Here is a 25,323-nt window from a genome sequence, read left to right on the forward strand (position 1 = left end):
ATGGCAGCCTCGACCACGTCCATCTCCCAATAAACCTGCTTTTAACTCTCAAAAAAAAAAAAGGTAATCAGGGCAACCTCACTGAGCTAAGCGCAAGTAACAAACTGACGAGAATGTAAGCAGAATGGGGTAGAAATAATCTGTCTATAGTAATACGCTGGAAATCCTGAATTGGCCTTTTTTGGTGACTTCTGTTCAGCGGTCAGCTGGCTTGCTCTGTTCTCATGAATGGGGGAAACTGCGCGTTTCACCAAGTACAAAAGAGGTAGACACCCAGTAAGAGTTCATAAAAGTACATTTTTATTTTTCTTTCAAAATACTATGTACAAATCTGTTAAAGCACATGGGAGACATGTTGATTCTTGGCCAATGGACCTTCACAACAGCGTGAGTATTCCCGGCTAGAATTCTTAAATGCCCCCATAAGACACTTCCTCACCCCCTCCCTGCCCATTTTACAAAATACTTTTATGAATAGGAACATTTATAAATGTATCTATCTTTGACATCATATAAAATAAACTAAATATTCAATTCTAAGGCTTTTGCTGCTTTTTAAAAATCTTTTCATTTCTGTCCTTTCTTTTCATGTGGTTTTTTTTTTTACATAGTTAATATGCCACGATATAGACAACGTACGTTAGAAGAATCTGTATCTGTCAAACCAAACCTGGCCAGATCAACCAGCCGTTAGCTTATATATATTTATATCTATGTACAAAATGCATTTAAAAGTGCAAGGCTTCAGAAATGTGCCTTTGTTTTCTGAAGCCTTTAATTGCGTTAACAAATCCTCTTTATACATCAAAATGAGGCTATAGCCTTCTCACATTTGTATTTCGAGGCACCATGGGAAACTCTTGAGCCAGAGTTGTAAATAAACACCAGCGAAGAGTCCATGGGCCCATTATATCTAATATGGAACTGTTAACCAGTAGAACTGTCCCCTTGGATTCTCCCGGCTAATTAACTCTATCCAATTCCAAACTCTTCTCTCCCACAACACAGAGGTAAACCATTGGATAGCATCAGTTTCTTAAAAAATATATCAGTTTTGGGATGGGGAGAAAGAAAGAAAGCTTGAAGGTGGGTGGCAGCTAAATCTAAAGTCCCCAATGCAGAGCTGACCTAGGCAATTGCCTAAGTAAGGCACTGCAGAAACACTGAAGAGAAGGTGCCAGCTCATGGCTTGTCAGAGGATGGGGAGAACTGGTTCAAACTTCACAATAAAATGGAACATGCATTTTGGCATACCGTTTCTTCCTCCCCTGAACAGTGCATGCGATGAATCAACACCAGGCAGCGACCTTCCCACCTTGTGCAACGTTTTATGAAGGAAGAAGTTCCTTACTAATAAAGTGCATGGTTTTACCTCTCCCCCAGTGTAAAACAATATCTCTTCCCCAGTGCACGTGGCTGCCATACTAAGGGCTTGATTTCTAAAGCACAGCCCACCACAAACTGTAGTCTCATATAGGTCTGTATAGCTGTGGGGAAACGGGCATAACTCAGGCTCAAAAAGAGGGGGGAAATCCAAATGCCCTGCAAGACTGTAAGATGATCCATGAATTATCCCTCCTTAGACATGCCAAACCATGTTGGTTCTGTTTGACTGGGGTGTTTTCCAAAACTAATTTTGTTCACCAACATGCCCAGTTTTCTCCACAAAATCTGGATTTAAAGTTTTGAGTGCAGATAGCTAAAATAAGACAGTCAAGCTCTCCCACTTAGTGGGTTTGCATGAGGAGCTCCCTCTTGTCCCTCAAATTCCAAAGTGCCTTGCGAGGGAGACAAAGAGCCAGCTGTAGATGCCAGAGAGGGCATACAGACCTCCTCTCCACAGCCTCTGCTGAGTCTGTCACATTAAAAAAAAAAATGGAAGTGGGGAAGGATGTCACGTTGACAACTTGCTGCAAAAACTTATTAAGGTTGACCCCCCCCAGGTGTTCTAAAGTGCGTGAAGATAGGGGATGGGAGGGGGAGAAAGGTAACATTGGTGTGTTTCTATGAAAGAGGCTGTGCACCCCCAACTATTGGCTGTGTTAACTAGGGATGGTGGGAGTTAGAGTCAACAACCTCTGCAGGTTGTTATCCCTGTGCTCAAAGTGACAACGGAACAAAGGACCTAAGAGTGACAGAGGATGCTCCTTCACTCGCACCGAAAGTGTTGATACCGCTACTCTTGGGAGTGGACTTATCCCGCTGGGGGACTGGATGATTGCTGTGGCCTTGACATCACTACTGATACAAGTAAACAGCAGAACTGGGTGTGCAGCTAATGTGCACCCCTCCCCTCTTAAAAGTGGTCCTACTGATGTCTCCTGTCTCAGCTGGATAGCCAAGTTGGTTAGAGCATGGTGCTGATAATGCTAAGGCTGCAGGTTTGATGCAGCTGCAAATTCCTAGATGACCCTCAAGGTCGCTTCCACCTCTATGATTCCTGGCACCAGAAACTTTCTCCCCTGCATAGGATGATTTCGGCAGCATTTTCTGAAGGGAGAGCTAGCACTACCAAAAGCCAGTTACTTACAGGAGCAAAGTGACCCTATTCCAGGTTAGAGAGGGGAGAGAACCCTCAACTTGAAATGGCAGTGGTGCCCATTTAGAACTAGACACAGCTTTACATAATGGGTGGCTAACCTTTGACTCCCAACTGCAACTCCCTTCATGCATGATCGCTGGCTGGGGCTAATGAGAGCTGGAATCAGACATCAGCTGGAGGGCCACTGGGTTCCAAACCCTGGCCTAATAATGCCTTAGTTCCATTGCATCTGTAGTTGTAACAAATGAGCATCAGTGCTGAGCTCGTTGGCAGAGACCGGCACAACATTACAGCGCCCACATGTGAAACCCTTTGCAGACAGCTGCTGTTGTTTAATAATGCCTTCCTACGCCTTTTTTTCCAAGAAATGGCAGACAAGCTGACATTGTTGGTGCTTAGTGTGTTCTCGTTTAGGTTTCTTGCATGTGGTTAATACATTTATTATTTAAAAAAATTAAAGCCACAAATCCGAACATTTGAAACAGGCTCCCTGTAGCTGGTTGCAAGCCTCAACATTTTGCTGGGGTGGCGGAGCAGCTATCAGTGAAATAATGACATACCTAGAGTTGCTCCAGCCTTTTCTCCTGCAGTTAGCAAGGGGATAAAGAAAACCATATTCTACATTCTTTGAAATGCTGTTTGTTTGTTTTCTAGACTGGCATTTTGGCCTAGGTGTCTACTGTGCCCTGGGCCTGCCAAGGACTAAATAAAGGAGCTGGTTCCAGATCTATTGTGTTTTCCGTTCTCACACATACACCTTGGTGGAGAAGGGTGGGCCACTACAAACTGGGAAGTACCAGACAGAGGAAGCTCTGGCAACTGCTCTGCCTTTCCTTCCTTAGATTGACTGGGGGAAATGAATTGGAGAGAGATATAAGCTCTCCTTTAGGTACCCACCATTACACTTGAAAGCAAGATGGTTCCAAGCTTCTCTTAAATGCCTTACATTCTCCTCTTAAAAGACACGGGGCAAGCTGAGAGGGCCACTTCCCCCCGTAGACTCTCTGCAGGTTTGGACTATGTACTGCAATTAAAGCAAGCAAAGTACACCTGTACACTTTCGAAGGGCCTGTGAAATTTTAGTTGTGTGTGTTTGCACATCAGTAGTAGAGAATTAACAATACAGTGGTACCTCGGGTTAAGAACTTAATTCGTTCCGGAGGTCCGTTCTTAACCTGAAACTGTTCTTAACCTGAAGCACCACTTTAGCTAATGGGGCCTCTTGCTGCCACCGCTACACAATTTCTGTTCTCATCCTGAAGCAAAGTTCTCAACCCGAGGTACTATTTCTTGCTTAGCAGAGTCTGTAACCTAAAGTGTCTGTAACCTGAAGCATCTGTAACCTGAAGCGTCTGTAACCCGAGGTACCTCATGTTATGTTTGCTTCATGTTACGTTTTTTTCAGGTTGCATCCCACAGCGACCCGGAAGTACAGGAAAGGGTTACTTCCGGGTTTCGACGCTCACACATGCGCAGAAGCACCAAATCATGCTGCGCACTTGCACAGATACGGCACTTCAGGTTGCGGGCTTTTCATGTTGCGAACGGGCCTCCGGAACGGATCCTGTTCGCAACCAGAGGTACCACTGTACTGGTAAGTAAAGGGGAAAAGGCCCCTTGTACACAGTGATTGATCTCTAGTGCTGCCTGAGAATCTTCAGAATACAGATCTACTATGCTTCAAACGATTGTAGCTTTGTTTTTCATTGAAGTTATGGCCCTGAACCTTTACTAAATGAATCTACTCTGATGTTGCAGGTAGAAAAACCCTCTTCCTAACAGCCAGCAACAGGTGGATGTTGTTGTTGTTAACCAGATCCCTAAATGAAACCTCATTTCTTCTTTTCTTTAAAGAAGTTTTAGTGAAAGTTGCCTTCTGCACCCAGCATATAAAAAATGTACAAGTCGAGCACACTTACATTTGCAAAAACAAAACAAAAAATGCCCCTAACAATTAATTAAGTATTAATTTTCCTTTGGAAACACACAAAACAGTAGGGGACACTTTGGTATACACACCCACTGAAGAATATATTCTTTTTTTTTAAGAAAATGTTCATAAATATATAAACACACTTAAAGTGACCATTTAAAAAAATACAATTTATTGCTAACGCTACTGACTTGTAACATCGTAGGTATCCTTGTTTAGGTAGAAACTCCACTTTGCCAAATTCTACCTACTAAGTAGCAAAACCACAAAGTTTGCTTTTGTCTTTGGGCATCAAGATACCTTCCCCAGAGAAAGGTTCATTGGATATACACAGAGAGAAAGAAAGGGAAGGATTCTCTTTCTTGCACCTCCAGAAAAATATATATATATTTGGCTAAATGGGCAGTAGAAATAGGTAGGTTTATATATCTGGACTTTGCAACAAAATAGGAGAAACTCTTAGACACATCATAACTCTCATAACTCTTTAACAGTGAAAGGGGCTGGTGCAAAAAGAAGAATTTCAGGCAAGAGTGGTGTCATAAACAGCAGCAGCATTACCCAATTATCCAAAGAAACTATGGGATTCACATATAGGGAAATGGTTGGGTAATGGGATAGAGTGCTGGGGAATATGTTCAGTAATCCACACATGAACTACTACACAAAAATGAAATCTGTATATACACAAATACATCCACAAAAGAAAAAAAAGTTATATGGTCGTGGGTTGATGCTTACAGTTCCATCTGTGTTCACAGTGATTCACAGTGAATTTCAGCAACGATTATTTTAGAAAAAGGAAAAAATAAGACTTGGCTGCCTCCTGCACAGGTGTGTGGTTTTCTGCCGCATAACACATCAGCGTGTAAACTTTACTAATATTTTATTTAAAAAACAAAAAAACCTGCAGGCTAGAATTCCATCTACCATATTTATAAATATAACTAATATTCATATATATGGCTTTGCAGCACACAAAGGCGGCTGCTCTCCTGAAAAATAATCCTTTCCCCCTCACTTGGGCAAGTTAAGTTCATTTTTGTTTTAATTATTGCAGGTGAGCAAGGAACCCTATCGGCCAGTGAACCTTCCCTGGCAGACAGAAGCATCCAAAAATAAACCAGCCTTGCCCCCGGGCTGCACTCACCCCCCCCATCTCTAGCCAAAGGATGTACAGACGAGATGCTCTAGCTGCACACAGTTTAAGCGGTTAAGAAATGCCAAGCTTGGCTTTTGATCCCACTTTGCTGGAGTAGTGTCGCTCCTGGGTGGTTCCTTTGTTTGTTTTCCTTCCAAGTAAGTGCAAGAAACTCCCAACCTGCTCTCCACTCCAGCCAGGGCCTCGGGCATGTTCCTCACCTTCCAGGCGTACCAGGAAGGAAGGACCTTCATCTCCTCTGTGCTTTGCCCCTCCATCCACTCACTTCTGCTCAGCACAGCCGCTACCCCCAAGACTGCCTCCACCACCAAGGCCTCAAGGCAGCTGCATTTCAGGCAGGTCTTGTAAACTGCAAGGCTGGCCTTGCAGGTGTTGGCTCTGCGGCTGCGGGTGGTGAAAATATCCCATGGTGGCGTTCTGCGGCGGTACATGAGGTTGCTGGAACAGGCACTGGTTCTGGCCCGGCTCAGCTGCACCTTGCATCTGCGGGATAATGCAACAGCCTTTAGCACTGGGAACGCCCAGCCCTCCCACATATGTACCCCTCCTCTCGTAATACTGGAAGACTGGGTCACCTAGTAAAGCTGAGCCTTGAGGACTAGCAAAAGGAAGCAATCTTTCACATAGTGCATAGTTAAAGCTATAGACCTTGCCTCCCACCTTGGCATTCTTATCAGTCATCACACCTTCCACAATCTCGCTGGAAACTAGTAGCTTGTTACCTGAAGGTAGAGGTGATGCTGTTGAACTGGCTGCGGTTGCCACTGGTGGAGGGTGTTGGGAGGAGGGTGGCTCTGCTGTGGGGCGATGTTGGCGCGTGGAATCATCACAGAGGAGGTGAAGACGGTTGACGGAGTGGCGGCGCATGTGATTGGCTGCATCTGTATTGCAGCAGGCAGCCCTTGCTGCTCCGGAGCAAATCTGCAACACAAGTAGCAGGTAACAGATCAAAAACCACCGGAGGTTGCCTCAAAACGCAACCCTTTCCGCAGCAGTGGTGGCCGAACGGTGCCCCGTCCAGATGTTGCTGAACTAGATCTGGTGCTGATGGAGCCAGGAGCCTGGCAACATCTGGGTGCCCACTGATTAACCACCCCCTGATGCAACCTTTTTCAGCTCTCTCTGGTGTGACAATCTGCTTGAAAGTTGTGGCAATGCTCTCTGAACCCTCGGAAGCAGGAGTGATGGCAGGACAAGAGTTTAATGTGGCTAGCAAGCAAAGGCTCTTCCTTCCCCTTTTTTTGTAGTCACCAAACCACAGAATAAAATCAGCTATAACTATTCTAAAAATGCAGAATACTTTAGGCAAAGTCAGAAATGGGAGCTCTCCTGCATAATGTGTGCTGCTGGCAGAATCCAACTTTTCATGGCAGAGAGTTTAGGTTGCCTGGGTGCATAATATTTTGTTCAGCATGCAGGGCACATAGCCCAGCCTGCATTCATATCTTAACTACTATGGAAATTGAAAATGGAAGTCTAGGGTCAGGTTTGCCCATTTAGAGGTACTAGCCTCCCTTTTTGTGTTGTACTTCTGACAGGAAGGCAGCCCAGCCTATGCGTCCTCTACATGCTTCCCATGATATCCGCTCTTTGCTTTGGTTTTGTTCAAGAGTGGAACAGAGCAGAGCGATCTTGGGACCTGGTGGAAGTAGTTATGAAGATGCTGTGCAGCCACATGTCAGGGAATCCTCGTTTAAAAGATTCCTGTGCCGAGCAGGGGAAAGGACTAGACAGCTTCTAATATAGAGGCTTCTTACCCTGAAATTGTTTGGTTTTAATTGTGGGAAGGCTTTTTTTGCCTTCTGTCTGCCAGTATTGATCTGTGAAGACTGATTGCTCCCATGCGCACCAGATGTTGCAGGCTGCACAGGCTGACCTAACAACGTGGCAATGAGCAGGTTCGATAGCCTCTTGCCAGCACAGTTTCAGAGCCATTGCTTGCCTCTTCAGAGACCAGGGAAGAAAGACTGGTGGGTGGTGCACACTGGGATTGATAGGGAGGAAGATAGGAAGACCAACACCAGGTGGCGCCAGAGCCAATGGCAGACAGAGCCAACTCACTCTAATTTTGCCTGCATCCTCCTCCCTTGCAAGTTCTTCAAGGGCGCAGCACTGAGGCAGGGAAGGAGGGAGCTTGCAGCCAGAGTCACTCTGAAGTGCTTGTTGTTGTTGTTTTGCATTAAACCCTTCCTCCCCAGCGGAGGCTGAAGAGGAAAATCCCTCCTAAAATAAAAAATGGTGCTGCACGTTGTCAAAAAGGGATTTCCTCCCAATGCAAATGCCAGCTTCCAGGAGGGATTTTCATCTGGGCTTCTGCAGGGGCAGAAACGGTTGCCCCTTCCCCACAATCACACCTCACCTCACTGATATTATTTGCCTTGGGTGAGGGCAGGGAAACAGTGCAGGACGTACCTAACACTTCACAATCTGGCTTGGAAAGTTGGCTATTGGAAGGACTACTCATACAAATGAGCCCAGGAGAAGCAAAGCAATGGAGCCTTCTCCAACCTGTGGCCCTCTAGATGTCAACTCCCATCAACACCACAGCCAAGGGAAGATGGGAGTTGTAGTCAAACAACATGTGGAGAGCCACCGTAGGGGAAGGCTGCCAGAACGAACTGCAAAGGGAAGTGGAATCCGCTCATCGCCAGGAGAGAGCAAAAACAATAATAATACCATCAGTAACGACCCCTACTTGGACTTCTCAGCATACATATACCTGCACCTGTACCTTAGAGTCCGATCTTGGGTGTAATTGGACTGCTGTTGCCTTTCACCAATTTCAGCTGACATTGGAGTAGAGCCAGTGATAGGGTGCGCTTGAGAGAACACCATTGGGTTGTTGTACAGCGGCATCGCAATGCTCATCTGCATTGGCAAGCAGGCCTGCTGGACCTGCTTTCCTCTCATGGCCTGCTTTTGCTGCTGCTGCTGCTGCTGCTGTTGTTGTTGTTGCTGCTGTTGTTGCTGCTGCTGCTGCTGTACCTGATACATAAATGCACACACCCCTTTGTCAGAATGAGCACATTGTTTGGTATGTTCACATCCTTCTCTTCCGCTACACAGAGGGCTCAGAGTAGCTTGCAACCATGCAAATTGGTATACGAATAGGAAAACCGTTCTCTTGAGTGCTGAGCCTAATGCAGCCAAAATACTATCTCCAATGCAGGGGCGCACCCAGGCTCCCTTGCACCCTGACGGCAGCGCTCCGTCCCTTCCCCACCTCCCGGAAAAGCCAGCAAGAGCCGCACACAGGCTCTGCTCAGCGCTCCCTTGAAATAGCACCTGTCGCGGTGTCTCCTTCTCCTCCTCTTTTACAGCAAGGCAGGAGGAGGGATGGGCTAGCAAAGTGAGAGCTGCGCAAAGCGGGAGAGAAGCCATGTAAGCAGCTCTCGCTTTGCTTGCTTTAAAGCAAGAAAAGCGAGAGCCGCTTACATGCTCTGCGCAGAATATTTTTTTTCTTGCTTTCCCCCTCTAAAAACTAGGTGCGTCTTATGGTCAGGTGTGTCTTATGGAGTGAAAAATGTGGTGATTGTGAACTAAGTTCAACTATCAGTCACTAAACCCTGTAATCAGCTAGAATCAAAAGAACCATCAAATACAGCAATCAATATAATATCCAAAACAACCTAATTACAAAGGCTGCTAGAATAAAAACACTTTTTTATCTAAGAAACAGGAACAAGAATCACCACAATGGGGGTGGGTTCCAGAACTGCAGTACAAAGTCGGGGTAGTAGGTCTATAGCGGAGCAGGCAGTAACCAGGGACTCAGATACATCAGTAAAAAAATCAGTGTTTTGAATGTGTTATGAACATGCAACACCAGATGGTGCTGGAGAGCAAGATAAATAAATAAAATTCTAAGTGGTTTTCCATAGCGGTTTTTTTTCTGTTGTTATAACTATTTAATTTCTGACTCCCCCGGTGTGTAGATCCACCCCAGGTTATACAGCTTTAAAATTGTGATGCATTTAGCACAATGTTGAACAAAAACCACCACCTGGGATGATGTGACACAAGGGTCCCTGAGGAATTGCTGAGGCGATGCCAGGTGTGTGCTGCAGAACTGCTTTGATCCCATAAGGCCTTGTTGCTGGGATTTCTTTGACGCGGCTGGTCTGCTCGCAACTGCTGCTGCTTGTTGCTGGGAAGGCCTCCTCGGGTTCTGGTGTTGCACCCCGCTGAAGACCATGGGCATAGGCTGTTGCATCAGCATCTATCGGAAAAGTGGGAGTGGGGAGAGACATTGGGGGTTGTCACTAGCAATGCACACATGGGAACGCCTACAAAGATGGTGGCTTGAAATTTGGCATGCACAAACTAAACAGGGCTCACAGAAGTTGATAAAGTAACCTCTGTAGATGCTGGCCAACCAGACATCATTTTTATTGTGCACTTGCGATGATTCATGCTCCTGATGCTATTGCTGCAGTCACATTCAATTCTGCTTTCAATACTGTTGTTTTGGGGCTGTCACACTGTTTTGTTTCCAAGCAGTGCACATCCCATAACTTCCAGCTGGATTCCTGTAACATTCTATGCAACAAATGTTTTGGTTTAGTTTTGTCCAACTCTTGCCCCTCTGGCAGAATAAACCCACCACTACTGCACTATTTTTGTGTCCATGTTGCAGAAAACACCTTAGGGGCTGTTAAGCTTGTGGCAAGCACAGTGCTGTGAAAAGAATTCGCCAAGGGCAGCAACATCCAGAACAGCCATTAGGTGTCACCCAAGCATCAAACATATTCTCATGTTAACCCATCAGTGATTAAAACTTAAGAGTTGGCACACCAGGGGGGGGGGATGGGTTATATTTTAATGCAAACATGCATTTTTAAACTTCTTTTAAAAACACACCCAGAACTGTTGCTTTTAAGGAAATTCCCTTTTCTCTACTTGTCAAGCAATAACCACTTTTCCTCGACGCTCATGTGGAGTTGGGCATCTATATAAGCAGGATGCTGCTTATATCAGCAGAGGCTGGTGGGAAAAAGGTCTCTGGTAGTTTCAGTCTAACAGACAGTGAGTCTTGCTCATGCTGAAATGAAAGGGCTAGAGCAAACTGTAGCTCCTACATGACATATGATGAATAAGGAAGGCTTATGCCACACTAAATTCATCAGTCTTTAAGGTGTCATGGGACTCTATTCTTATAACCCCCAATTTCCAAATGGCTGCAGGTCATTGTTTTCCCTACACCAACATACTCTGAAGAGAAAATGTAAGGCTTTTTGGGAAGAAATAACTTGAGCAATCAGAGGTTATTTTGCACATAATTAGCAATACTGCAAGGTCAGGTGAATGAATTGCTGTGTAGCCTTATGGAACAAACGTATGCACAGTGACTCCTGCTGAAGCAAAGAGGGATCCAGCATACCTGATTGCAGAGAGTTGCCAGTATATTTATTTACTTGTTTAAAATACTTGTATACAGTGCTGCTTTTCCATTAAAATTCTTTAAAACTTTTTTATGATATTACAGTCTGGTTTGATTGTTTTCCTATTGTAAACTTTTATATCGCTGTGATATATTGTTGTGACGCAGCAGTACATAAATATTTTAATAAAGAAATAAAAGGCAGCTTTCTATATTCCAACATGGAAAAGGCCCTCTCTTTTGGCTGTGACCCAAGCAATTTATAAAAGAGGGGTGCAACTCTGTGTGATTTAAGCATGTTTATTCAGTGCACTCAGGTTTGTAGTGTGGGCCATTCAGCAGTTGCATCTATAGCAAGCAATAATCACCCGCAGTCAGGGAAGCTTTATAAAAGTTGATATCCCCACCACTTTTTCTTTTTTTTCTTTTACAATAAATGACTGACATGAACACATGTGGACAGATGGACTTGCAAAATATCTGTGGACCACATTTTGCCCCCGTGCCTGAGGTTCCCTATATAGGAAATACCTGCAAATTTGAGTCCTGCACCAGCTGAAGCTGCTCTTTGATCACATGCAGTTCCTCTTGTTGCGTCTTGATGTCAGCCTGCAATATGCGCGTTCTCTCCTCAAGCTGTTCCTTCAAATGATGCATCATCCCTATCTGAGTTGGGAAGTGATACACTGGCTGGAAGCATAGATGAGAAAGGAGCATTACCCAATCTGCAACTTTTACATGCAGTTATTATTTCCACCTTCAGAGAAACTGGGCTATACGGATCGATGACCTGATGTAGTGTAAAGGGAGCTTCCTATGTTCCTAAGAATCTGCAATGCAACAGGTAACTACAGCATCGCTGACCCAGGCAGCCTCAGCCTAAATAACGCCCAGTGAAGATGAAACCACCAGTCTGTTCCATTATCAAACAGCTCTTACACCTAACGACATTCAGCCGAAATCTGCTTCTCCTGCAATTTTCAACCCACTGGATTCTGGTCCTGCTTTCTGGAGTAATGAAGTCTGCTCCATCGTCCAGCTGTGTGTATTAAGACGACCACTATCCTGTCTCCCTTTAACCTCCTCTTCTCCATGCTAAAAACGTAACTTATTGTTCCAGGCATTTCTCAAAGGACCTGTGGTCTCCTCTATAAGACACTGCAGATCTGTCACATGCTGAGCTTTAGCAACTTTGCAGTGTCAGGTGATCCCAGACCACTCATTGGGCTCATTGTCATTGTTTTTAAAACTTTGCTTTAAGGATTTGTTTTCCAGTTCTGTTGAACAACAAACCAGTAACCAACATTTTACTGGGCTATAAATAATACCAAAGGGAAAAAAATGGTCTCCAAACTAATCGTTGCAACGTTCGAAATCAAATGCAAAAACATGTCAAGGTCAGAATCTTCTGTCTGCAGCAGGCAGGATTAAACAATCTCTATCACACCATGATTACTGTAGCCCTCCAGTCGCCTATGGGGCTCACCTGGTATTGCTGGGTTGATGGTGTTTTGTTTCTTTTTAAGTACACTTTTATTGCATTTTTGTTTTATTTTAAGCAATGCAAACTAACAACAGCAGGGGGCTAAGATACAAGGAGAGCAAGTTATAGATCAGAAGGAAAATGGGACTGCTGTGAGGAGATGAATGGAGATATATGCAAATTGACTGGTGTTTAAAGAATATATGTCAACCTATGCAGCTGTATATCGGGGGGGGGGGGGGGAATGCTTGGGAACTGTTTCAGATAGTAAGCTGTACATTCATATGTAGAAAGGACAACATGATCTCTTGCAGATCATCTGTTTATTGAGCATTCATCTTCATTTACTTGCACAAGCCTCATGCAGAGGTTGAGCATGCATTCGGATTTGCTTGTGGGGAAGTTAAATGACAACAAGCATTCATCCCAAATCACTTGTATGGTGTAACATGCCTTCCTGTCAATCATTCATACAAGCTATGCTTTGCAGTGCATTTCTTTTTATATACAGTGGTACCTCGGGTTACATACGCTTCAGGTTACAGACTCTGCTAACCCAGGAATAGTACCTTGGGTTAAGAACTTTGCTTCAAGATGAGAAGAGAAATCGTGCTCTGGCGGCGTGGCAGCAGCGGGAGGCCCCATTAGCTAAAGTGGTGCTTCAGGTTAAGAACAGTTTCAGGTTAAGAATGGACCTCCGGAACGAATTAAGTACTTAACCCGAGGTACCACTGTATATTAAAAAGTAGATATGTTACACTAGGCAAGCGGACCCCCTTTAATCCACTTCAGGTGGGCAAACCTGAAGTTTCGGTATGCACTTGAATCCCTCTTACAAAATACTGACACTCTGAAGGGAACTTAAGTCCTCCTACATGACACTGTGTGGGGCAGGTGAAGACCTAGTTCATCTAAAAGGGGGTGCTGACTGGAAGCACCTACAAATAACTCCCAAAGACCCAGCTTATTTTTGCACGCATTTGTTGGAGAAAATATGAACTGCAAAGGATAGCTGTATTTCAGTTAGCACATTGCTCTGCAAAGTGTGAATTAGGTAGGCTTGCATTAAATTGCAAACCAAATTGCAGAGTTTCTCCCCCATTCCAACATACCATAACCGCTTGCTGGGCCGGGACAGTCGCCTGTGCCATATGGTGCTGTGCGAGATGTTCAGCGAGATGTTCAGTGGGCGTCTGAGGAGTTATAATACCCTGCAGGAGGGGGGGGGGGAATAGGGGATCGTAATGCACCCAGTGCAATGATGAATATGATTATCTAGCCACAACATTTGCCACAGTATTTCCTTGTTAATCAAAGCTCTAGTTCTTACTAAGGCAATAAAGATGCGCATGACTGGACAGTCCTCCATGCAAAAGTAGAGTCAGCATGTCAGGAAGAAGTTTCAATCCTAGGCTTCTATACACAGGGAAATTGTTTTATGGAGCAGCATTCAATTATGGAAGCAGAAACATGCAGTCAACAATTGTTCAGTCCACAGCTTCACCATGTTAGTTGAGAACTAAGCAAAAGATTCCCTTCTTACTTGGCATCTGATAAGCAAAAGACCTTAGAATAGATGCCCAGCACCTGCCCTGCCCCATCTCCTTCCTAACCTGTTAAAAGTGTTGACTAAACTTCTGCACCCAGCCCAGGCCAGTATTCATTACAGAACTGGTGGTGACTGCAGCTTAGTGGTATAACATCTGTCCCAAGCTTGATCTCCAGCATCTTGCAGTACAGCTTGAAGAAACCCCAAGAGAACTACTGCCAGCCAGAGACAGATTGACCAACTGGTGCTATTTTTTATTTTTTATCTTTATTTACTCACTCACTCAGCATAAGGCAATCCCAAATGTTCCTATGGATCCCCCCCCCCCTTCAGTCCCTTTATATAGCCCTTAAAACTCCCAAAACCTACCTGTGTGAGAGACTTCTGCAGGTCAGCTGACCACTAGGCCAGGTCAAAAAGAGACCCCTGTAGCCAATACTTATTATTATTTCTTACCAGCCTGTCTCTCTCTCCTCATGTGCTGTTCAACAGCAGCTTATTCTACAGGCAATAATGCCTGCTTTAACTTTGTTAGAAATGCTGATTTCTGAATATCAAGCTGCTTGTTAAAGGCACATATTCAGACTAGAATCATTCTATGAGTTGGATGGGACCGCGAGGGTCATCTAGTCCAACCCCCTGCAATACAGGAATATTTTGCCCAGAGTGGGGCTCGAACCTACAACCCTAAGAGTCTCATGTACTACTGATTGAGCAATCCCAACTCCTGGGATCTAGGTCATTTCCCCCTCACTCTCTGGATAACCTGTAGGTAACCTGCCCACTAACTACCTGAATGCCAGGATAGGTACTGTAGCCGACTGCTCAGATACACTGTACCAATTCAGATTAGAAGTTTTGAAAACATTGATGCTTTCCTCCTTGTGTTCTAAAGATCTGCGCTCTTGTTCTTTGGGTGAATCCCCTCCCTGGCTTCCTTTCTCGGGAACGATGCTGCTGCTGCTTCCTTACCTGTGTGCTGCTACTTGAGGCAAGTCTTAGAGGTGCTTTGTCCGACTGGCCCATCGGTAACGACTGCCTAGTAGGGGTGCTGGCATCCGTGTGCCGTACAGATGACGTGGCTGAAAAAAAGAAGCATCTTTCAAGGATGCATGGAAGAAAGCATCCGAAAACCCCTTCCCGAGGAACTAAGAAATTAGCCTCCAGAGTAGGCGGGAAACATGGGGGAGAGCTGTTGCCAGTGTCTCTCTTCCCAACCTAGCAGGAGGAGAGCGGACGTGCAAATGAGCCCAAGGCACAAAGCTTTCATGCTGCCAAGGGATACTCTGAAGTGGTTGGGAGAAACAACTGGATTAATCCAAGGCTCCTCACCCATCTGCTCCAGACCCAACTGCCCGCCTCCGTCCTGCTATAGAGGATGGAGAGTGGCAAAGGAAAACAGAATCAGGGAAGGATGGGCTGACTCCTATGCTGCTCTTGAACACTGGCCAGCTGCATTAGAACCACAACCACCCTTTGGTATCACAGCTGTCCCACGTGGTACCTACATGCAGAGTCCGAGAGCGCTGTGTGAGAAGATCGCCGAGAGCTATGAGATGACACCGACACCCTTTCCCGGCTGGCTTCTTGGTTGGTTACACATTGCCGGATATCAATGTAGCTACCGTGACTCTGGAAATAGGCAAGCCCAGGAGAAAAAAAGCATCGTATCATTAGCAGCGGAGATCACCACATGCTTAACAAACAACAGCAAAAGCAGCAAAGCACTGCTCTTCCAACATGGAGGTAGACTGCCCTCTTTGGAGCAAATGATTTTTCAATTCCTCTTTCCACCTTCTCCCAAGTGTGTCTCCGGGCTACAACTCCCATCATTCTCGACCTCTGCCATGCTGGGTGGTGGTGATGGGAGTTGGGAATCTAACAACATCTGGAGGGCCACAGGTTCCTCACTCCTGTCTTAGGTTTATCTAAGTGCTATTTTTCTAGGAAATTAAAGAGGTGCCGGAACTATGAAGGCCTCCCTTGTTCTCTTACAATTGCAATAGTGCGCACCTGAGAGCTGCCGGACCTGAGCTGCAGTGAGTTCCAGCTGGGGCGGGGAGGAGTGCCCTGGGTTTATGTTTTACTTGACACATAGGCATCTCTCGGAAATATAATCCCAATAGTAAAGCAACAAAGTTGTCTGTGAATCCATGGCAATGCAGTATATCTGCAAGAATAGAAACCTGCTACCTGCAGGTGAACTGGTTCATATCACTGCTATGGGAAATAGGTGGAAAGGCTGTCTGTTGCCAAGCACCAGGTGCATTTTCCATGGTACGACATTGTGACTTTTCTGTCCTTCTGCTCCCCTATCGCTTTTACCCATCACTGCCGTATGACGGCAGAGTCGTGCATAAAAATAGAAATGCTCTTTTATAATTAGCTCCCTTCTGCCCACTTTCTCTCAACATGTCACAGGCTTTCAACAGTATATGCAGAATTAATGAATAAATGGCCAAATTAGGGAGGCCGACTAGAAAAATAGGGTTGCTGAGGACTCATATTACAGAGAGTGGAATGAGTATGGAAGGTGAAAAAGGAATCGGTCAGTTTCCTGGCAATATCCTTCGTGAGCTTCATTAGCCCCTTAATTGGTAGCTCCCATCAGACGTAGCAGCAAAATGGCCTCGCTGTATTTAGGCCAATTCTAGTTAGCCCTCTGTTTAAGTTAATGTATAGGATTCGAACATCATGTTGCCCGTACAATCACAGTCAACAACCTCCCACGTAGCAAACACAATATTGATTCCATTACCTTGGGGAAATGCAATTACCTCGCAAGTACAAAACATTAAGTCTGCTCTCCACAACAAAAGTACAACTTTGAGGGGTTCTGTAGACAACACTGGGGTGGGTGGTGTCTGTGTTTAACCACTGAACAAAACAGGATAAAAGATTAATGATCCTGATCACACAGAGACCAGTGATGGTGCCAGCCGGCAGTGTGAATTCTGTGGGTCAGCTGTATGTTAGTGTGACGCAGCGCAGGAACTGCCACGACTGTGAAGGCCTCCCTACCCTAATGTATGCCTCTGATATGGCAAAGGGGCAGCCACAGAGCCAACTCGAACAGGCAAGCACATCACCTGACAACTTGGTAGTTGGATGCGTGGATCCATTTCGCTGGATTTTATTTCTGGTGCTGCTTCGGCATCTCATTATGAAAACCCTGGCAAGGTTTATTTTTAAAATGTTAACTGAGTTGACCCTATTAACTGGGCAAGCTATGACGATGCCCGATTGATTTCTTTTCTTTAAAAAAAAAGGCAATGGAAACTGTTGTCATGACCACAGCTCTGCCCACCCTCTGGACAGCATTCTGCCTAGCCTTTAAAAACACAGCAGCAATCCAGAGAGAAAACAGATCAATAAATCATTCCTTCACTTCCAATCCTTGTCTGGCCAGAACAGGTGATTCAGCATAAAAGTCCTACAGATGTAGCTTCTGGAAATGCTGCCAACTGGCCTCCAGTCGTCTCATTCCACGTATGGGTAGCATGGGACTGTGCACATTATATGCTATCCGTAGCTCAGAGGCAGAAAACAGGTCCTGTTTGTGGGTTTCCTCCAGGAATGTGGCTGGCCACCGAGAGAAGAGGATGCCAGGCTGGGTGGGGCATGGATCTGACCCAGAGAGGCTTTTCCTGTGCCATTCCCAGCACAAAGGTCCCCGTCCCACCTTCGACAAATCTTTCTTTTCAACAGTAGGAGTAGGAAAATCAGCAACATTCATGTGGGTGAGGGAGGGGAGAAAGATTCCTTCTTCTGTTGTTGTTTTTTAAAAAAATAGTATTAAACAGACTTCCGGGAGATGATGGCACCTGGTCAAGTCTCCACTGAGTCTCTGCTATGTGAGTAGGAGCTCTAATTATCAAATGACTCTGATAAAAAGGCTCAACCTATGAAAGTAACTGCCAACTTTTATCAGTAACAGACTCCGGGAGCTGTCAGGTAGACTTTCAAATCTCCCCTCCCTTTTGAAGCTACTTAAATCAGTGGAATCTGGCTTCCTCCATAGACCAGCTTTTACCTGTAACCACTGCCATGTGTAACACACACACACACACACACACACACACACACACACACCGGCGCACATGAATGCCCACCCCTGCTCACCCAACTTTGGAATCCAGAGTTTTCTCCCCACGTTAGTCCCTCACCCAAATGCCGTCTCCCCCCCCCCCCAAAAAAAAGGTTCCAAATGTAACTTTTTAGGCCATTCCTATCCTGCTTCAATCCCTGGCATCATATATCAAAATATTTGGGGGGGAGGGGAGGGGGGAGCTTAGAAAAAGACTAATTGCATCCTAACAAAACCTGGAAGAGCTGCTGCCAAGATGGGAAGCCTGGCACCCTCCAGAAGTTGCTATTCTACAACTCCCAGCATCCTTGGCTGGGTGGGAGTGATGGAGTCCAGTAACACCTGGAGGAACTAATGATGTTGATGCTGATGATGGTTTTCATGTCCCCAAAATGCTATCTTGCCACCAGGAGCAAAAACACGTTTCTAACAGCTCTTACTTGCTCATCCGAGCACACAATACCTTCAAAGACGAAGATGCTAGTTCAATGGATGACTCTTCAAGGCCAAGATCTCTTCTTCTTTCAGCTCGAACCTCAGCATAACTATATATGTGTGTGTGTGATATATATGTATATATCGCATAGGAAAGGAAAAGAATAGAGAAGCTGGGTTAGGGTTTCCACAGTTGGGGCACCACCTCAGAGACAGCCCTCTTGCATGATGCTAATCATATCTTGGAATGCAATGGCACACTCAAGATCTGGTCATAAAGGCTGAATGGATCCACACAGTAGGAGTGGTTGTCATGAACCTGTGGCACTCCAGATGTTGCTGGCTACAATTCTCATTATCCCTGACCACTGGGGATGCAATGAACTATGATGAGAACTGTAGTCCATAATATCTAGAGGGCACCAGGTTCGGAAATGATGTTCTAGAGTGCACACTCAGTTCGTCATATAGGATTCTCACCAAAACTCACCCATCACCCTTAGTGACTATACATTTCAGCAGAAGATCAGACAAAGAGGTAGGCAAAGTAGCCTTTTGCAGAAGCTTGTATGCCATTAATGATTCCACTCAGTTTCACCACTAGCACAGTACTTTCCTATGGCGAACACTGACTTTGGATCAGAGCAATGGGACTATGTGACAGCTGTCTCATAAGAAGTCAGATTGATGGTCCATCAAGCCCAACAGTTTGACTGGCAGCGGCTCTCTTAGGTAATCTAAAATCTTTAACCGGAGTGACTTATAGGGCTTTAAGAGACCCCCCCCCCTTTTTTTATATATCCCACCCATTCACTGTAAGAACAGTGCTCAGAGTGGCTTAAAACAATCCGCAATTATAAAACATGTCTGAAAAACCAATGCTATAAAAACAAATGTAAGAGCAAAGGGAGATCAGGCAAAATCTGCCCAAAACTCATCAAATGCCTGCTGTAACAACATCATAGTTTGGTAGCAGAAGGGAAGTGGGAGATGGGTTAGGTGGGTTCTCTGTTAGGTGTTCCTGAACACTGGCTCAAACACAATTTGAAAACTACAGTTGAAGAGCTGGGCTGCCAATTATTGCCCCAATTTGCACATAACGCTAAACCATGGTTTACCATAGCCAGTTTGTGCTGTGGCAAGCACTGGCCTTACACGGTTTCCCATTCTGGTGAAGTCACAAGGAAGAGATCAGAAGCTTCCACTTCCATTATAGATTGTGTCTAAATCCTAAACTATAGTGAATCTTAACAATGGTTACGGGGCGGAGGGAGGGGAGCCTGCTTTGTAAACTATGGTTGAAGCCACTTATCACAGCTAAGCCTAACCACAGTCTCCATGGCTTCAGGCATCAGAATAAATTGTGACTATCCTAAACTGGAAGCAAAAGCTTCTGATCTCCCCCTCACTCATGAGGAGGAGAGTATATGAGCTGCTGCTGCTCATTGTCATAATGTTTATTACATTTATAACTCCTTATTATATTTATAACTCTTCAAGCAGCACAACACTAAATCACATTCTACCTTTGCATTTGAATGCAGCCATCATTAATATATAATACGATGACAGACAGGGAGAAATGATTTTATTCTAAAGAACCATTTGCTTTAAAAGTTGCTAATTGTGCTGCTGCCTGTTATCAGTTTTTCTCATTTACCCATTAAATTGCTTGGGAGAGGGGACCCTCTAGAACAGAGTAAAATTGGCAGCTGATACTGTTTCTAGGCTTCTCTTTCGGCTGCCAAAAATAAAAGAGTAATAAAAATACAGTGACATTCTCCCCCACTTCCCAACCCTAATCATTTTATATAACGGAGTGCCTTATCGAGCCAATACACATAGCCAAATATTTGAACAGACATAGCTGAAGACGCAGATAAATGGCGGCAGAAATTGTGTGCCGTTTCTTACCTAACAACCGTGTGGGTGCACACGATAAACTCAGGCTTGGAGTTCCACTGATGATAAGTGACGTAGTACTGTGTTTGTAACCATATCCATTGCTGGCCTTTGGTTAAGAACCTGTAATAGCAGGACTTGCCTTTTCCAAACTGCATCACTGCATATGAAAACAACCACTTAGTTAACATCACCAACGTATTAGGCTTTTTGTAATCTTTGATCTAGAGAAACATTAATGCTCTTCCGGGCATGTGCATAAAAAGCTGTGCATAATCCCTGTGCATGCCAAAATAACACCCATTGTAAGGGCCAAAATTCATATAGAGTGAATAAAAGGCCTGTCTAAAAAAGGTTGAACGTGTCAGGTGGGATTCTGACTCCTCAGTACCTTCAAATATCTCCTGGCTCCACTTCTATTCCTGCCCGGCCATATCTGGGGCCGCTTTTGCACTCTGCTCTGACTTTTAAGCTTGTTTTTCAGCCGGGGGGGGGGGGGCTGTTGCTGTCAGAAATTCACTGCCTCCTTTTCAAACTATCTAAGTACACCTCTGTCTATTTTCAGAGCAGGAAAATGGAAAGAGGCAGAAATTTGATCTGAAAAGCAAAAGCATAGCTGCTAATTCAAAATGTTCACAGCTTTCGCACTTCGAAAATTGTAAACAGGCCTGCCCCCCTCACCTCCCACATCAGCTGAAAGACAGGAGCACAGTTGCTAGACTGCACACTGGCAAGTTGCTCTGTCCTTCCAGAAGGGGCTTGTACATTTTGTGACCCACCAAACTCAAATAATTCCAAGGTTTCAAGAAAAATCAAGTCTGGGGTATGCTTGCTTGTTTGAAAAAACAAGGGTAGTAGGACTTCTCAAGAACCTGAAAAACAAATAGCTGTTTGGTGCTTCTTCCCTGAGTGCTGCAACATTATTATTGTCTCTGTGTTGTACACTCTTTTCCCCCTTTTACTGCTGGGCAGAGTTGGGGATTCCAAGTCCCATCACCTGTGTTTATTGGTAACGCTGATGGGAGTTGGAGTCCAACACACATGGAGAGCCATAGGTTCCGCTTCTTTGAAATGATGGGGGCCCAACTCACTCCAGCAGTCCTAATTAACTAGCACAGTGGTACCTTGGGTTAAGAACCTAATTCGTTCTAGAGGTCCGTTCTTAAGCTGAAACTGTTCTTAACCTGAGGTACCACTTCAGCTAATGGGGCCTCCCACTGCTGCCGCGCAATTTCTGTTCTCATCCTGAAGCAAAGTTCTTAACCCGAGGTACTATTTCTGGGTTAGCAGAGTCTGTAACCTGAAGTGTATGTAACCTGAAGCATATGTAACCCGAGGTACCACTGTAATTCTAAAGCTTCAGCACGAATCTTTGTGTTGCAACCAGGCAACTCTACATAGAGTTGATCAGAAAGAATCCTGTGTTAGCACTGCAGGGATTTGCACTTGAGGAAACAATTCCCCAATACACTGGCAAAGCGAAGAACCCTGAGAAAAGCAGCTGAAATCTGAAGCTCCTAAATGCTGCAATTACCCCACACCCTGATCAAAACAAACAAACAAACAAACAAACAAACAAACAAACAAACATATCAAAAAGCTTCCTACCAATGACAAGTAACAAAATGCAAGATGTTCATATATTTCTATCTCCTCCAGCCTCAACCCCAAAGTGAGAGCTGCCCCTTTTTCCTACAGGCTCTCCTCTTGTATGTTAATAGCAGCTTGGCATACACAAAAGTCTGGCATCCTGGGGTTTGGGTGGCATCTAGTTCCACCTGTTAAATTTACATGCATTGGGCTGCCGTTAGAGGCATAGTAGCAGCACTAATGGGGGGGGGATCAGCCACTCCACCCCAAAGTATTAGCAAGCAGCCTAGACCCTCTGCAGTTACAGCCAGAGAGACAGCCAGGGTCTGCGAAGGCCTGAGGAGACCTAAAAGAGAAGCGAACAACAAAACTTGGCAGGGAGTTAAGTACGCCTCTTAATCTGGTTAACGAGAACATCCAGCACACTCTGTAACAGGTCATGCAATCCAGACACCGCCAGGAGTTAGGGTGAGCACTGCAGCAGAGATCAGTTTAATTCTTCTCCCTTCAGTCCCTGCAGCAAAAATACATCTATTGGTCTGCTGGAGATTTCATGTGGAAACCAAATACTGCCATGGCTTGGTGGGGCTTTTTGGGTCCATCGTTACAAGATCCAAGAGAAATCATCCTATGTATGAAGAGTGTGTGTATATATATATATATATATATATATATATATATATATATATATGGAGCATGTGCCTTGCAAACCACTGAGCAAAGTAAGATATTAATAATAAAGGCTATGTCTCTTCAATTTAGTCCTCTGAAACAGCTTCAAAAACACAGGTGGTAGAGAGGTAACATAAGAAGGCTGAGTCCCAAACTAGATTTGACGTTAAATACATCTTTGCTTTTAGCATGCACGCTTTTAAAAATGCAAATATTAATTTGTTTGTATGTTTTCATTTTCTTTCTTCTTTTTTTTACATGATTTCTTTTCTGCTTCTCACAATTTCGTACACACCCCTCACCTTAAGGTCCCAGGGCAGATTACAACAGAATAGACAATGTTAAAACAAATAAACCCATTACAATTATAATAGCAGCTCCATCTGGGGGTTTAGGCTGATAATAATATGGATTTCCATCCATCCTTTGAAACTGCTATTTGTGTTTGAGCCAGTGAGAGTTTTTCTCCCAATTCCAGAAAAACCCAACGGCGGCAGGGGAAGGATATTTCCTCCCAATGAAGATACTAACTTCAAATAAGGCAAATAAGGCAGAGTAAATTCCCTTTATGCCTGTTCTAATTCCATTCATTATCAATACTCCCAGCTAATACAATCTGCATTTTAAAAAACAACAACAGCCAAACAACACTGCATGCTAAATGCAAATATAGGTTTAATGTCCAGTCTAATTTGGCTCTGGGTTGACATCATTTTACAGTTAAGTTTTCCATCACAAATGGTTTTCATATGGCTGCAGTGATTTGCACAGGTGTCCTAAGCTTAGGGTGGAGGGTGGAGAGAACAAGAAATGCAATTAAAATACACACATCTGACAGTCCATTGCACATCGTGAACAGAGACACTTACAGTGTTCGTGGCACCGAGCAAGAAGTTCCAGGTCGTCTGCATGGTAATAGTCGTAACCTGAAGTCCCAAGCACCTCAAAAGGTAAATAACCTATAATAGGTGGGGCCCTGGAACAAGAGGGGAGGAAAGTTGTGAGTACAAAGTTTGCTGTTTTGAGAGCTCTTTAGTGGGGGGGGGGAGCATTATCCTGAAATTATTTTATCATGTCTTGCAAGAAAGATGTGTTGGTTGCAATCTTATCTGCAATATGCTTGGAAACAAGTCCTACTGAATTCAATGGAGCTTAGGATTGCACCATATCTTAGCTAGCGCTGAAGAGAGATTGCTTAAGAGGATGAATGGCAATGTAAATAATTATTGTTGTTAAAAGTAACCTGCCTTAAGCCTTGAGAGAGCCAATCAGAACTCACCCTACTAGTCTAAATGGGCCAATGGCCTGAGCTGATGTTAAGTCAGCTTCCTATGTATGTTGTTAAGGAGTTTACTCACTTCTTGGGATTTAAGCAGCAAATGGGGAGAGGGAAGTGAGTCATTCGTTACCAAATGCCTGGGAGGTTTTATAAGTTGACATACGCTCAGGGTTCCCAGATAGGGAACCAAACAATTTGTGCGCTACGGTTAGTGCTGTGTGTACATGCCATGATTATAGAAGCTGCTTCCTAAGACTCCCAAACCTTTTGTTTAAACAAAGAATCATATTTCTACCCATTATGAGCACATAGTCTTAAAATCACATGGCCAAAACCAGGGGATTTGCTGTGGTCAGAAGTCTGGGGCTTCCGTTTCCTCCCTAGCTCCTCGTCCGCCAGTCCCCCATGAAAAGCAGAGAAGGAACAATTTATGTGAAGTTGTTTTTTAATAATAATAATAATAATAATAATATGGAAGAAACCGTGCAAAGTAAGGGTAAATCATGATAACAGGTGATTTTTGTTTTTAACCTTTTAATTTTTAAGTTTTGTTTTATTAAATTAAATTAATTATTATTACTGTTTCTGAATTTAAATGTCCCTTACAGTCATCATGGCTGGCAGCCATTGATAGAGGTTCCCTCCATCAATTAATCTAACAATCACCTTTTAACACAGCAGTGGGCGTCCTACGGCCCTCCAAATGCTGTTGGACTACAATTCCCAGAAGCCCCAGCTGTTCATAGTATCTTGTAATTGTAGAGTTGGAAAGGACCCTGAGGGTCATCTAGTCCAACCCCCTGCATATGCAGGAATATGCAGTTGGCCCATATGGGGATCAAACCAGCGCTAGTGGAGCTCTAGCTGTGAATTTGTCCTTGCCTGGAGAAGCTTCATCTATGGCCACCTATCAAATCAACCTGCTGTTAAAGGCATACTAGACTAGTAGGCTGAGTTGTTTCTCCACTTCCCACACCAACCCCAATCTCAACAAACCACAGCAAACCACCACTGGGGGAAGCTTTTCATTAAGCCAAGTCTCCTATGGTCAGGGAATAATCTTCGAACAGCTGTGTGACAAAATGTATACAATGACTCCTGCATAATTGTTCTGATTACACCTAAGAACAGGCCCATATATAAGTTGCAAGCAGAACAACATATCCTTCCCTTCCACATAAGGCATAATTTGGCAATCTACACGTTCATGCCCTCAGTCCTGCCTTTCAGCACAAGCCGAAACTTGTTTACTAAAACCTGAGTCTTGCTTTGCACTCCCAGGTAAGTAAAAAAAATGCACAGGACTGCA

General features: G+C 44.5%; 1 protein-coding gene and 1 long non-coding RNA gene across 10 annotated transcripts in view; both read right to left on the bottom strand.

Moving 5' to 3' along the window:
* Nucleotides 1-277: 277 nt before the first annotated feature.
* The window catches only part of LOC307208349, a 113,590-nt gene continuing 88,544 nt past the window's right edge, over nucleotides 278-25,323 (bottom strand). The window contains exon 2 of the long non-coding RNA XR_013835118.1: nucleotides 278-3,717. This is a non-coding gene — a long non-coding RNA (uncharacterized lncRNA). The remainder of the gene's footprint in view (nucleotides 3,718-25,323) is intronic.
* Nucleotides 278-25,323, bottom strand: part of PASD1 (PAS domain containing repressor 1) — a 96,678-nt gene continuing 71,632 nt past the window's right edge. For 2 of the 9 annotated variants that reach the window (XM_079962737.1, XM_079962738.1), the window contains exons 10-20: nucleotides 23,605-23,711; nucleotides 20,486-20,633; nucleotides 18,600-18,681; nucleotides 15,558-15,681; nucleotides 15,022-15,131; nucleotides 13,613-13,711; nucleotides 11,549-11,707; nucleotides 9,641-9,856; nucleotides 8,369-8,622; nucleotides 6,360-6,558; nucleotides 278-6,120 (exon numbers count right to left, since the gene is read on the bottom strand). In XM_079962737.1, coding sequence (XP_079818863.1) covers nucleotides 5,953-6,120; nucleotides 6,360-6,558; nucleotides 8,369-8,622; nucleotides 9,641-9,856; nucleotides 11,549-11,707; nucleotides 13,613-13,711; nucleotides 15,022-15,131; nucleotides 15,558-15,681; nucleotides 18,600-18,681; nucleotides 20,486-20,633; nucleotides 23,605-23,711 — 1,666 coding nt within the window. In that variant the 3' untranslated portion in view covers nucleotides 278-5,952. Of the gene's footprint in view, nucleotides 6,121-6,359; nucleotides 6,559-8,368; nucleotides 8,623-9,637; nucleotides 9,857-11,548; nucleotides 11,708-13,612; nucleotides 13,712-15,021; nucleotides 15,132-15,557; nucleotides 15,682-18,599; nucleotides 18,682-20,485; nucleotides 20,634-23,604; nucleotides 23,712-25,323 lie in introns of all 9 variants that reach the window. The other 7 variants (XM_079962739.1, XM_079962744.1, XM_079962745.1 and 4 more) reach the window with 7 other exon arrangements.

Source organism: Podarcis cretensis (assembly GCF_951804945.1).
Source record: "Podarcis cretensis genome assembly, chromosome: Z".
In the NCBI taxonomy this organism is placed as follows: Eukaryota; Metazoa; Chordata; class Lepidosauria; order Squamata; family Lacertidae; genus Podarcis; species Podarcis cretensis.